The 12,515-nt window shown below is 37.5% G+C and overlaps 1 protein-coding gene across 1 annotated transcript in view; it reads left to right on the top strand.

The window, feature by feature from the left end:
* The window catches only part of LOC127663099 (proto-oncogene DBL-like), a 38,227-nt gene that overhangs the window by 8,159 nt on the left and 17,553 nt on the right, over positions 1–12,515 (top strand). Inside the window, exons 4-15 of the mRNA XM_052154531.1 lie at positions 3,683–3,773; positions 5,366–5,485; positions 5,580–5,696; positions 5,780–5,929; positions 6,901–7,022; positions 7,125–7,239; positions 7,757–7,876; positions 7,964–8,155; positions 8,325–8,516; positions 9,514–9,685; positions 12,164–12,246; positions 12,376–12,458. Coding sequence (XP_052010491.1) covers positions 3,683–3,773; positions 5,366–5,485; positions 5,580–5,696; positions 5,780–5,929; positions 6,901–7,022; positions 7,125–7,239; positions 7,757–7,876; positions 7,964–8,155; positions 8,325–8,516; positions 9,514–9,685; positions 12,164–12,246; positions 12,376–12,458 — 1,557 coding nt within the window. The remainder of the gene's footprint in view (positions 1–3,682; positions 3,774–5,365; positions 5,486–5,579; positions 5,697–5,779; positions 5,930–6,900; positions 7,023–7,124; positions 7,240–7,756; positions 7,877–7,963; positions 8,156–8,324; positions 8,517–9,513; positions 9,686–12,163; positions 12,247–12,375; positions 12,459–12,515) is intronic.

The following is a 12,515-nucleotide window of genomic DNA, read 5'->3' as shown; positions in this document are numbered from 1 at the left end:
GAACTATCTTCCAAAGCTGAGGAAATTGTTGACAAAAAAGGTAACAATACGTCAATTATATGGAAGTGGTTTAGATATCTGAAAAGCGACGACGCGCAAATAAATACGGTCTGCAAAATATGCCGTCGGTCGGTGATAACCAAGACGGCAAACACAACAAACCTTTTCGGTCACCTGAAAAGGTACCATCCCAGCGACCACACCGAGAGTATGAAAATGCGGGCCCATGTTAATGTTACTCCGTTCTCATATGATATGATGAGCACTACCTAAAAGGTGTAGCATAGTGACTGGTTTACGATGTTTACATTTTGCACTTTTTACTCAGATTTCTACCTCTAAAACATTTGAGATATTTAAAACCAGTACACAATTCATATTTTATTTATCTGACAGTTAAGTACTTAAATCTGCCAGGGACTTTGTGGTTCACTTGTTTACATTTGTTGTACCTCTACAAACATTTTGAAATGTTTGCTGCCCTGCCAAGTAAATTTGATCTGATAGTACTGTAGTCACAGCTTTTAGTTTTATATTTTATAATAAGTTACAAGGCAAGCTAACTTGCATTGTTTTGTCAAGGCAGATAAAGCATGTTTGCTATAAGTAAAATGTTAACATTTAGCTTTAAAGTTTATCAATATTCTTTTATAACAAAATATATTCTCAACCAATCCATGTTTGCACAGTTAAATGTTTGCATTGTTATTTATTTATGTTAATAAACTATATAGTTCAACAACTATTATCAGTATACTTTTCAAACGGGCAGCATTATTAAATTATATATCGTAACAAATATCGATATCGATCAATATGGAAAAAAATATCGTGATAATATATTTTGCCATATCGCCCAGCCCTAACATATCATACAGTATGTGATAAAAGAATGGTCAAACATATAGGGGAAACCAGGGCTATTTGTCATACTTTATACTCCAGTATTTCTCAGGGTAGGTTTGTTTTTGAAAGTCTATTTCTGTATAGGCACTTGCTTTAAAGTCTTGGCTACAGAAAAGCCTTTGAACATTTCCTCCACTATTGATCAGGAAAAAAGAAACCGTTCATGGGCCTTTTTCACACTTCCACGTTTCTCACTTCCTGGGATGGCCCTCGCAGGGTAAACGCACTTCCGGTATTAACAACGGCCCTTGAAACATAAACAAGATCTGCTGATATCAAAGACTTCGTACAAATTAAATAGCGTCTAAATTTTATGCGACTCTACAGAGCTCTAATTAACATTCTGACAACTTTAAGAAAGGCATAATGCGACTGAATCCAACATATTCACTGTGATATTCAAGCGGCTACTGGTCTTAAAATACACCTGTAATAAATAACTATAATAATAAGATTATAAATTCTCATCATTATACTTCATTTCTGTTTGGGTCGGCTGTGCATTATTGCAGGTAAAACAGCACGTGTGCAGAGAAAATCATCAGAAGCCAGCTCCGCTCTCTCACACACCTGCACAGCTCCAGAACGAGAAGCAGGGCCGGTGTTCTGTCGAAGTCTGTTCCCCCATGTTTGCCCATAGATTAGTGTCAAAGTCTGTTTCTCTTATATTTAATGTTTAACGGCGCTACAGGGAACACTAACTTAAGGGGAAACATAGGGGAAACAGACTTTGACAGACCACCTGTGTTACAGTTCAAATTGTTTTCATGATGAACATTTGGAAATAAAGCTCATTCTGATGTTAACAGGTGACCTTCCGTTTTACACCAGAAGTGAACGACCGGCTGCAGATTCATCGATTCTAAAAATCATGCTTCCAACTCAATATTTTATTATTAATTTTACTATCCCTATAAATAAAAGATTGGAATCATGGCTGTGAAAAATATACCTTTCGTGAGACTATTTTTAATCATTTTTGAGAAGTGTATATAGCCATGCTAATGTTCTTACTCTGTAAATCCGCGATGTAATATCCGATGTAGTTCTTACTCCATAATATTGTTATAATCAGTATAAAATGCATTTTATTGCACAGATCCTTATTGCTCTCTGCTGCTCAGTGACTGGGATGGTGGGGTTAATGTACATTGTGTGTGTGTGTGTTGTGTGTGTGTGCATGTGTGTGTGTGTAATTGATTAAAATAAGAAATTTTACAGGGTGACTTTGTTTCATCAGTTTGAATATGTATAAATGTATACTGCTTTTAACATGTTTGGGGTTTAATATGAGGTTCAATTAGATATAGTGAATTTTATTTGTATTTTTGCATCTGGGCTGGGAGTAGGCTATATATCAAGCTTTTTCAAATTAATTTCTCATGATACGGTGACACAAGGTTTCTTATTTATGCTACTGAGACTGGAGCTGGTGAAGAAACCACACCAGCGCTTAATTTGAGTTTATACTCTCAAAACTGAACATGTCGACCTATTGTGACAACATGCCCTAGTATATTGGGTAAGTTGTCACAATGGAACCTGCATTAAATAGCCTATTAAAGGCCTTTCAGCTAAATTCAGTAAAACAGTACAACTTTTATGAAACACAGAATCAATTCATGAGTCACCAAAACTGTAAAAGGCAACAATGAAAAATATCTAAACCATTGATGTGGTAAACAAATACGGTAATTGATCATTTATTTAAATGTGTAGCATTTGAAACATGTGACAACATGCCACAACCTGACATTTTTCAAAAATACACCTATCCTGAGAACACAGTTTAACATTTTGGTTAAAGTATACCTTTATTACATTGTTGATCCTTTCCTGAATTTATGCTAGTGTGGTTTTATTGTGTTCACACAGTGGTAACCTGTGATTGCCTTAATGAGACGTTTCTACCTGATCTAACCCTTAATTTTTTTTATGTATTTTTTTTTTTTTATGTAGCCTAATGTATTAAAGTTGATTCAATGATATTAAATAATATTTTTGACTTGGAAAAACGCCAGTTAGTTTTGAGTGTACCATATCAAAAACATTTTAGGTTAACTTTTTTCAGTGTTTTTACCCAACAGCTAGCAAAAATAGGATGATATTGAGATTTTGGTTTGTAGGATAAAATTCATAATGAACTGTGTGCTTGGAACAGACATAAAAACATCTGGAGAAAACACACATTTGTTTAATTGGACTTTTGACTCAAAACTTTATAGTTACTGTGTTATACACCAATCAGCCACAACATTAAAACCACCTGCCTAATATTGTATAGGTCCCCCTCGTGCTGCCAAAGAGCGCCAACCCGCATCTCAGAAAAGTTACCCATTCTCCTGGGATTTTCACACTCAACAGGCTCTAGAATTTACTCAGAATGGTGCCATTAAATGAAAAACATCCATTGAGCAGCAGTTCTGCAGATGGAAATGCCTTGTTGATGAGAGAGGTCAACAGAGAATGGCCAGACTGGTTCAAACTGACAAAGTCTATGGTAACTCAGATAATCGCTCTGTACAATTGTGGTGAGAAGAATATCATCTCAGAATGCTATTCTGAGATAAGGGTTGGTGCTGTTTTGGCAGCACAAGCAATATTAGGCAGGTGGTTTGAATGTTGTGGCTGATCAATGTATTATAGCCCTGTTACAGCTTCACCGTGTGACAACTAGCCCTGGTCTTCCCTGTACATCATATGTTCAAGTGATCCTTTTTTCTTATTTTTTTGCAGTTAATTACTGTGATTTATGATGCATTTAACATGTTTTCAGAGCACGGCAACCTGGTGTTAAATTTATCATAATTTTAGACCGAAGATTGGATACTTGGACCTCGATCAAAACAGCACTTGCAAGGATTGCGGTGAGAGAATGCAGTATTTGCTAATTATAATAAATGATTTTTTTCCTCATAATTAATGCAAAGATACAAAGGGTTAGAAATGTTCTGTTGCTTTGGGTTATTATACATTTTAATTAATATATTATCTTCAAGAATAGGCCTGTGCATCTTTCCTTTGGGGACTGGATGCAGCACAACTTTTTATTTATGCTGTACTGGTGCTGCGGGCCTTGTAGCTGTCCATGGTGCTGAAGTAGATCAATGCAGCCCACCTTTTTCCCAGAGCTTGAATACATCACTAACTGCGGCATCTGAAGTTACAATTGTAAAACATCAGCTTTCAGCACTGTGTATGTAACCAGAGCTCACTGCGAATGACAGGGAATGCATGAGTTAGCACAAACTATGCGCAGGTTTTTACATGATGACGCTCCTGTGGCGAAGGTGAGGTGAGGAGAGAGTCTGTGCAGACACTGGCAGCAGCAGCAACAGTGACGCTGCGGCGATGAATCCTGCAGTCTGTCTATTGCACCGGGCACCGGTCTTCCAAGAAAGGATGGGCGAGGTTAGGAGCGCCGCTGATCCCCTTAAAACATCAGTCACTATGATGAGTGAGCGAAACTACATGCGAGGAATTCCCCGGATACGCCCCACGGTAATGGGTTAGAAGAGTTGAACTGAAGTTTGAATGGGCAGCAGGGAGAATGCGGCAGCTGAATCCGATGCGATCATTGTTACACTGCGGCGCGACGGATTGTTTTAGCTTAGTCATTCTTCTTATCTCTGCAGCGGAGGGCATTGTTTTGTTGTAGGTTTGACAATGAACATAAATGATTGTTGCAGATAGCCCTACTGTTTACAAATGCTTAAGGACAAGTCAATGTCAAGAGTGATGTCCATATGTTGAACGGTGCGCTAAACATAGTTTTAGCGTTTGTCATTAATCGGCGTTTGTCTGATTGACAGGTTGTCATTGTGCAATCGTGTGTGTGTGTGTGTGAGACTGATATAGTTGTGTAGCCTACTGTGTAAATATGAGCTGATGAGTGACAGTACAGGACAATTTAAACAGGCAAAAGTAGTGGATTTAATACATTATATTTAAACTTTATAATTGAGTAATTGAATTAATGTATTTTATTAACTATATAGGATATATGTGTGTGTGTGTGTTAATCGCTATTGACATGACAAACAGTAAAGATGTGTCCTGCAGTGAGACATGTCTTAAACTATTTTAAACATGAAAAATAAAATCCTCAATTGTGTACAATATTATACTATATAGAATATTTGTACACTACAGGATAAATGCATAATAAGGCAAATGGTGAAAAACTTGAAATGTGACTAAATAAATGTTGACAAGTCACACTCTCATATAAATTTACCCTAAAATCTTGAAATGAAAGTATGTCCATGTTATTTGTTATCTAACCTAATATGGTAACACTTTCACTCTTCACTTGTCTTAGGCACCTGACTGTTGATTTTCTCTTCTGTTTTTCTTTATACCCTTGAGGCTGTTAAGGTTTTTGGTATGCCTCTTTCTGCTTGTTAACACACTAAGGTGGACTTCCAGGCCACTGATATCATCTTTCTCTGTCTTTTAGGCCTCATTCCCAGGGAACCTGCACCTGGTGTTGGTGCTGAGACCCACCAGCTTCTTCCAGCGTACTGTCACTGATCTCGGTTTCCGCTTTAGTCAAGAGGATTTCATGCTCAAAATGCCTGTATGACTCAATAGAACTGCACATTCTTCCACTTATTTTTTGGGAACTGCAGTACCACTCTGATCTTTATGTGTATATTGTTTGTCTTTTAAAGGTGGTGATGCTCAACTCTGTCACAGATCTGCTGCATTACATTGATGAGAACCAGTTGACCTCAGAGTTTGGGGGCACTCTTGACTACTGCCACAGTGACTGGATCATCCTGAGAACAGTAATGCTTGCAATGTAATAGATACAATATCTAAATACAGAGAAAAATCACTTCAAATCAGACAGCCTCTTTAATCTTTACAGGCTATTGAGAGTTTTGCCGTTATGGTTAAGGACATTGCTCAGATGCTGCAGGCCTTTGGTACAGAGCTGGCTGAGACGCAGTTGTCAGAAGAGTGCAATGCCATTGAGTTACTACTACTGTCCCACACTGAGAAATACAGGAGGCTTAAGGTACACATAAAAACAGTAAAAAGCACATATTATACCATGTGTGAAGGACTTCAAGTGACTGTCACACAGTGTGGTGATTTGCACTCCAATACACAGACTCTTGTGTCACTGCAGTGGCATGGGGTGTCAAGTCTGCATGTGCTGTCCTTGTGCAGATGACCTGGGTTCGGTTCCCCCATTTGTCCCACACATACATATATATATAATTCTGGCGTTACTGTGATTTTACAACAAAATATCATACTGATACATTGATTACTGTAGTAAAACCATGGTTAATTTGTGTAAAGGAAGGTTAGGGTTAGATTTAGACATAAACATAAAAAACATGCTGCAGTGATGCCCCTATACTGTATGTTAATATTAAATTAAAAGTACTAATAGTATCTACCAGTATTTGCACCATGGCACTATATGCACTTAGTGTGGAAAATATGCTTTTGGTTGCTATTTACACTTAGTATCACTATTTGTACTTGGTGCAAATAGCCTCTGCCATAAAATGTTATATGCAGACAAAACTTAAAATTACCATTGTGGCAGATCTCTGCCTTCCCTAGAAAGGAGGAAGCGGGAGCCGGGTGAACAGTTCATGGAAGACTTTAATTAAACACATTTCCACTTGGACATAAAACTGCTTTTCAGCATACACATACACAGCTCCATGTGTCACTCATACTGTTGACCTTCCCGGCCCAACGCAGAATGCACACATTCGTCAGCTGCATGCATCTCTCTCTCTCTCTCTCTCTCTCTCTCTCCCTCTCCCTAACTTGTGTTTCCGGCTACTCTCTATGCCTCTCCCGGCTGACTGGGGTAATTCAGCTCCAGGCATCCATCCTTATGGTTTGGCCACGCCTTCCTCATCACAAGCATGTAATTGCTTACAGCACTTTGTTTTTCCTCATGAGTCTGTGATGTCAATGACAGCAGAACACAGTGCAAGGTGTTTTGGTTATCTGTGGTGGCAGGATTCCATCAGATCAGTAATGAGGGAGGGACGACAACTACTTCACAACCTAGAGACTTCTAGAAAGGAGGGGTACTCTGACACTCATTGGGACATAACCCAGGACTGGGATACCATGCAGAGGTATAGAGCCAATTTTCATCTCCAAAATAATTTTTCTGGATGTGAACCTAATACCAATCTTCTTAAAGTGTCCTAATTACAAAAGTGTAATTGTTCCTACAGGCTGCTGGCTCAGCTCACAGATATGGAGATGGCTTTTGATGGCTTCTTTGACAAGCACCACCTCAAACTCCAGCAATATTTGCAACTATTGAGATATGAGCATAGCTTTCAGGAGGTTTGTCATTGTCCCTAGCATGTCGACAAATCTGTTCTGATTGCTATTTTCATAGACAAATCATATAAATAATGCAGAATCTTGGCTCACAAAAATGCCACTTACTTTATGCACAGCCTCATGTGCTGGGATATTATGGTTTGTTAAGTGCAAGGAGTGCATTTGCATTTAATCATTTAGCAGATTATTTAATCCAAAAATAATTACAAATGGAAGAAAGGGTGTTGCAACCATTTTTGGAAATTTCAAGAGATTATCAATTTCAAATGATTTTATTTCCCCCTAGTTTTCAAATGATTTCTTCATCCCTGAGAAAAATGCAAGCAATTAATAATACAGAATTGCCACAATAAAAAGGTCATTGGCCAATAAATATGGGTCTTTCAATGACCGATTCTTAAAATTATTATTATATATATATATATATATATATAAGATATGAGACTAAAATTAAATGGTAATAGGAAGTGTTATTGGAAGTATTTTCCCCTAAGTTTTCATATTCCCTTTCTTCCAGATGGAATGCTCTTTAGAGAAATTGAGAGCCCAGGAAAGGAAGGTAAGCATCACAGGAGAGTCATTGGCACAAACAGAGCAGACCATCAAAGAGCTGGAGAGTCTAGAAAAACGTGCACAGGTAACTGCATAATGTCTTCCAGTTCATGTCAGATGTACGGACACTAACTAATAATTGACCTTTCTGACAGCAATCTGTGTGTTAAAGGAGGAGATGAGTCAGACTCAAGTTCTTATCCTGCATGGACATCAGCTGGCTGCTGGGCATCACTATGCTATGGCTCTGATCATACAACGCTGTAATGAACTCAGACATCAATGTGACACACTGACATCTGCCCTCAGTACTAAACGCAACCTACTGACACAAGCACAGACCTTACTGCGATCTCTCGAAAAGGTGGGCTAATACTGCACACATTCTCTTTTGCACCCACTCGTTCTCACATTGCTTTATATTATGAAGGCTTAAAACGTATTTTAAACAGGGTTTAAACAGGACAGCCAGTATTTAGTTTTTGAGGATATTCCAGTGTTAATCTCCATGGCTTTATGTTATGTGTCTTCAGGCTCAGCGCTGGTGTGATGAAGGTGCTTATCTTTTGGCCAATCAGCAGGTAGATAAATTTCAGTCTAAAGAGGGTGCTCAGACAGCGCTTCGAGATATTGAGAAGTTCCAGGAGGGGGCGCCACCTCTTCTCAGTGCAGGTGCTGATGTGCTGTTTCTGGAGTATGAATCTGTGCTCACTACTTACCTACAGGTATATACTAACAGTTTGTGACAATTAAAAAAATGAGAGACAGATATTTTAGCCTACTATTTAATCCTGGATATAGTAGCCATAATAGATTTAATTTAATGTAAAATCTGTCACCTTTCATTTGCTGTGGAGTTTTTAATAGACTACTTTTTGTAAAACTGTTTTGGAACTATATTTGTTGTGAAAAGTGCTATTAATTCAATTAATTAAATTAATTACATTTTTGTCAATTAATTTGCTAGCAATGTGATAGCGGCAGTGTGTTATTGGTCTTCATTGATTTTCTCTGATTGCTGAAATTAATAGTTCACCAAAAAATGAAAATTCTCATATGTTTTGCTCACCCTCATGCCATTCCAGAGGTGCATGACTTTCTTCTGCAGAACACAAATTAAGATTTTTAGAAGACTATTTCATCTCTTTAGTTCTATACAATGCAAATGAATTGTAGACAGAACTATGAAGCTCCAAAAATGACAAAGGTAGCATAAAAGTAATCTCTATGTCTCCAGTGGTTAAATCCATGTCTTCTGAAGCAATGTGAAACAGACCAACATTTAAGTCCTTTTTTACTATAAATCTCCACTTTCACATACACATTTTTCTTCTTTTGTTTATTGGTAAATAACATATAATCACCTACCAGTTGGGGACGGTCAAATGTGGAGATTTATTGTAGAAAAAAAGGACTTAAATATCGATCTGTTTCTCACCCGCACCTATCATTTCCCTTCGGAAGACATGGCTTTAACCAGTTTTATTACTTTTATGCTGCCTTTATGAGATTTCTTGAGCTTTAAAGTTCTGGCCACCAAAAACTTGCATTATATGGACATTATACAGAGCTGAAATATTCTTCTAAAACATTATTTTGTGTTCTGCAGAAGAAAGAAAGTCATAAAAATCTGGGATGGCATGAGAGCGAGTAAATTATGAGAGAACTGTTCCTTGAACATAAAATGTGACTTACAGTTTGTGTGTCTTTGTTCTGCTCCAGGCTCATATTGAGAAGACATTTGAAAAGCATAGCTCTGTGCAGGCTCTGATTCAATCCAGACAGAACTGCCTGAGGAAACTGGCAAACAAGCATGTGCGACCAATCCAACTGGTGGCCCCTCGACCAGAGAACCCACCACGCTCTAAATCCCCCCTCTTCTCCCCCAAACATGGTATGTGCCAGTGCAAGCCTTTGAAAATGACAACTGACAAATTTTAGGTCCAATTATACTGAATATGTTTCAACCATGAATATTCAACATCTCATAAATAGTTAATACATCCTTGCAAGATTTTGTGTTACATGTTTCTCATCTGGGAAATTAAGCCATACAACATGACTCTGTCATGTACATTCCCTGCTTCAGTATGAAATGTATTAAAAAGTGTACACTTTAATGAAGCTGTCAAGCCTCTGGATCAAAGCGTCACTTAAAGTGGACAGCTTTGTGCAAACTGCAAAAAAAATCTCTGAAACCGACTGAATATCTGCATTTATGAACGAACACTGCTGCTTCCTCATATTCAGTCCCTGCAGATAAGAAAGAATGCCTGGGGAGTTGTGCTTTAGGGGTCATCTGCAATTCACATACATTATAGATCCGTATTCCCTCCAAGGACCTTCATCAAAGCTTACCTATAGTCAAATGAATGCCTTTGTGTAAACTGGACAGCATTACTTTTTAATCTAGAATTCAAACCTTAATATACCTGGCATAATGAAAGAGAAATATAAGATATAAAGAGCAATAGAAGCAGAGATTTATAAGCATTTCTGACATCTAGCCTTTATGCTTTTTAGTAGTTGTTGTGATAGCGTTGGAAGCACTTTAAGATGGAGAGATCAAGGGAAAGAGTGATAGAGACACGCAGAGCTCACCTGACATACTGAGATCTTTTGCATAGCTGGGTAACAATGCATCAAAAGTAATGTGACAATCATGCAATGTGAAGCAATACAGCTAAAACACTGACTCTGCAGTGCTTTTGCCATTTATGGAGGACTCACTGACAGGACATGAACTGTTGAAGTCTTCTATATGACTGCAAAAGTTGAAGTAAACTAAAGTTAGATTTTCGCATGTCTTTACTGATACCGTTTACGCAAATGAATTGTGTGTAGAGGACTGCAGGTATAACTCTTTTTTCTATGCTAGTGCCTGATCTATTTTAATATTGTGTAATGCAGACTATACATTTATTTTCAATGAACTTATTTGTGCTTCTTATCATTATTTATTATTTGTGATGCTTGCTAAGCAATTGCTCACACTTAGGGTTGGGTTTGTACAGACATCTAACTCAAAGTATGAGCTATTAAGTTTTAATATTTGTTTAAGTAGACATGCTTACAATATTACTTCAGTCTGTAACTTGTTCTACCCATTTATTTGGACATACATTCTACCTCAAACTGTGCAACTTAAAGGGATAGTGCACCCCAAAATTAAATTGATCTCATCATTTACTCACCCTCATGCCATCCCAGATGTGTATGACTTTCTTCTGCAGAACACAAATTAAGATTTTTAGAAGAATATTTTAGCTCTGTTAGACCTCACAATGCAAGTGAATGGCTGCCAAAATGTTGATGCTCCAAAAAGCACATAAAGGCAGCATAAAAGTAATCAATATGACTCTAGTGTTTAAGTCCATATCTTCAGAAGTGATATGATAGGTGTAGGTGAGAATCGGATCAATATTTGTCTTTTTTTTTTTTTTGCTAGTAATTCTTCTCCCTGCCCAGTAGAAGTGAATATGCATGAAGAATGTGAATCACCAAAAACACAAGAAGAATGTAAAAATAAAAATAGAGATTGACAGCACAGGGAGGAGGAATTATAGTAAAAAGGATCTGTTTCTCATCCACACCTATCATAACTCTTCTGAAGACATGGATTTAACCACTGGTGTCTTATGGACTACTTTTATGCTGCCTTATGTGATTTTTGGATCTTCAAAAATTTGGCACCCATTAATTGTTTGGACGGAAAGAGCTGAGAAATAATTCTAAAAATCTTCATTTTAGATGGCATAAGGGCGAGTAAATGATGAGAGAATTTAAATTTTGGGGTTTTATTTTCATTTATGCATTTGGCAGATGCTTTTATCCAAAGCAACTTACAAGGCACTTATTACTGGGACAATCCCCCAGGAGCAACCTGGAGTTAAGTGTCTTGCTGAAGGACACAATGGTGGTGGCTGTGGGGATCGAACTGGCAACCTTCTCCTTACCAGTTCTGTGTTTCAACCCACTACGCCACCACCACTGAACTATTCCTTTAATAGTAGGCTGTTACATTTCAAAGTGTCATACTTATGATTTTCATCTAACGGATTATAAAATGCGTGAAAAAAAATCCCTTGATATTATATAGACTTGATATTGAAGATGTTGAATGAGGGTTCTTCATCATACAAGCAGTATCTTGGGTCCAGATTATTATGAAGACTTGGGGATGGCTATTATTTACAAATGTATGCCACATAGCAACACTCTGACAAGTTTTGAACAAGCATGAACCAAAAAAAGAGTATGTCACGCTAAAAAGAACATATCAAATTTTTGTAAAATGTAGTTTTCATGTTACAAGTGTTTTGAAATGTATTTAGCTTTGTATCTTATCCAGGAACTCTCAAATTTTAAACAGATTTTAATTCCAGTTTAAAGTTCACCTTTGACCTCCCACTTCCAAGCAAAAGAGCATCAAGGAAAAGCCCTAACTCTAGGAAGGTAAGCACCACTTTCTGTGAAACTGTAAATTTTTTAGGATCAAAATGCAATTAATGAATGTGCATTGTGTTATTGTGTTTGTGATACTGGATTATGTATTAAAGAAATCACTAAGTGTTTGTCTGTCAGATTGAAGTGATTCATGACTATAAGACGCAAAGCTGTCTGCCCTACAGTGTAGATGGAGAGGACAGCACTGACCTCCTTAAACGGTGAGTCTAATACGTCTGTCACTTTGACTTCCCAGATTAAACTGTCTTTGCTTCTGC

Source organism: Xyrauchen texanus, chromosome 23 (assembly GCF_025860055.1).
Source record: "Xyrauchen texanus isolate HMW12.3.18 chromosome 23, RBS_HiC_50CHRs, whole genome shotgun sequence".
NCBI lineage: Eukaryota > Metazoa > Chordata > Actinopteri > Cypriniformes > Catostomidae > Xyrauchen > Xyrauchen texanus.
The sequence above is the reverse complement of the archived record's forward strand: the minus strand, read 5'-3'. Positions and strand labels throughout refer to the sequence as shown.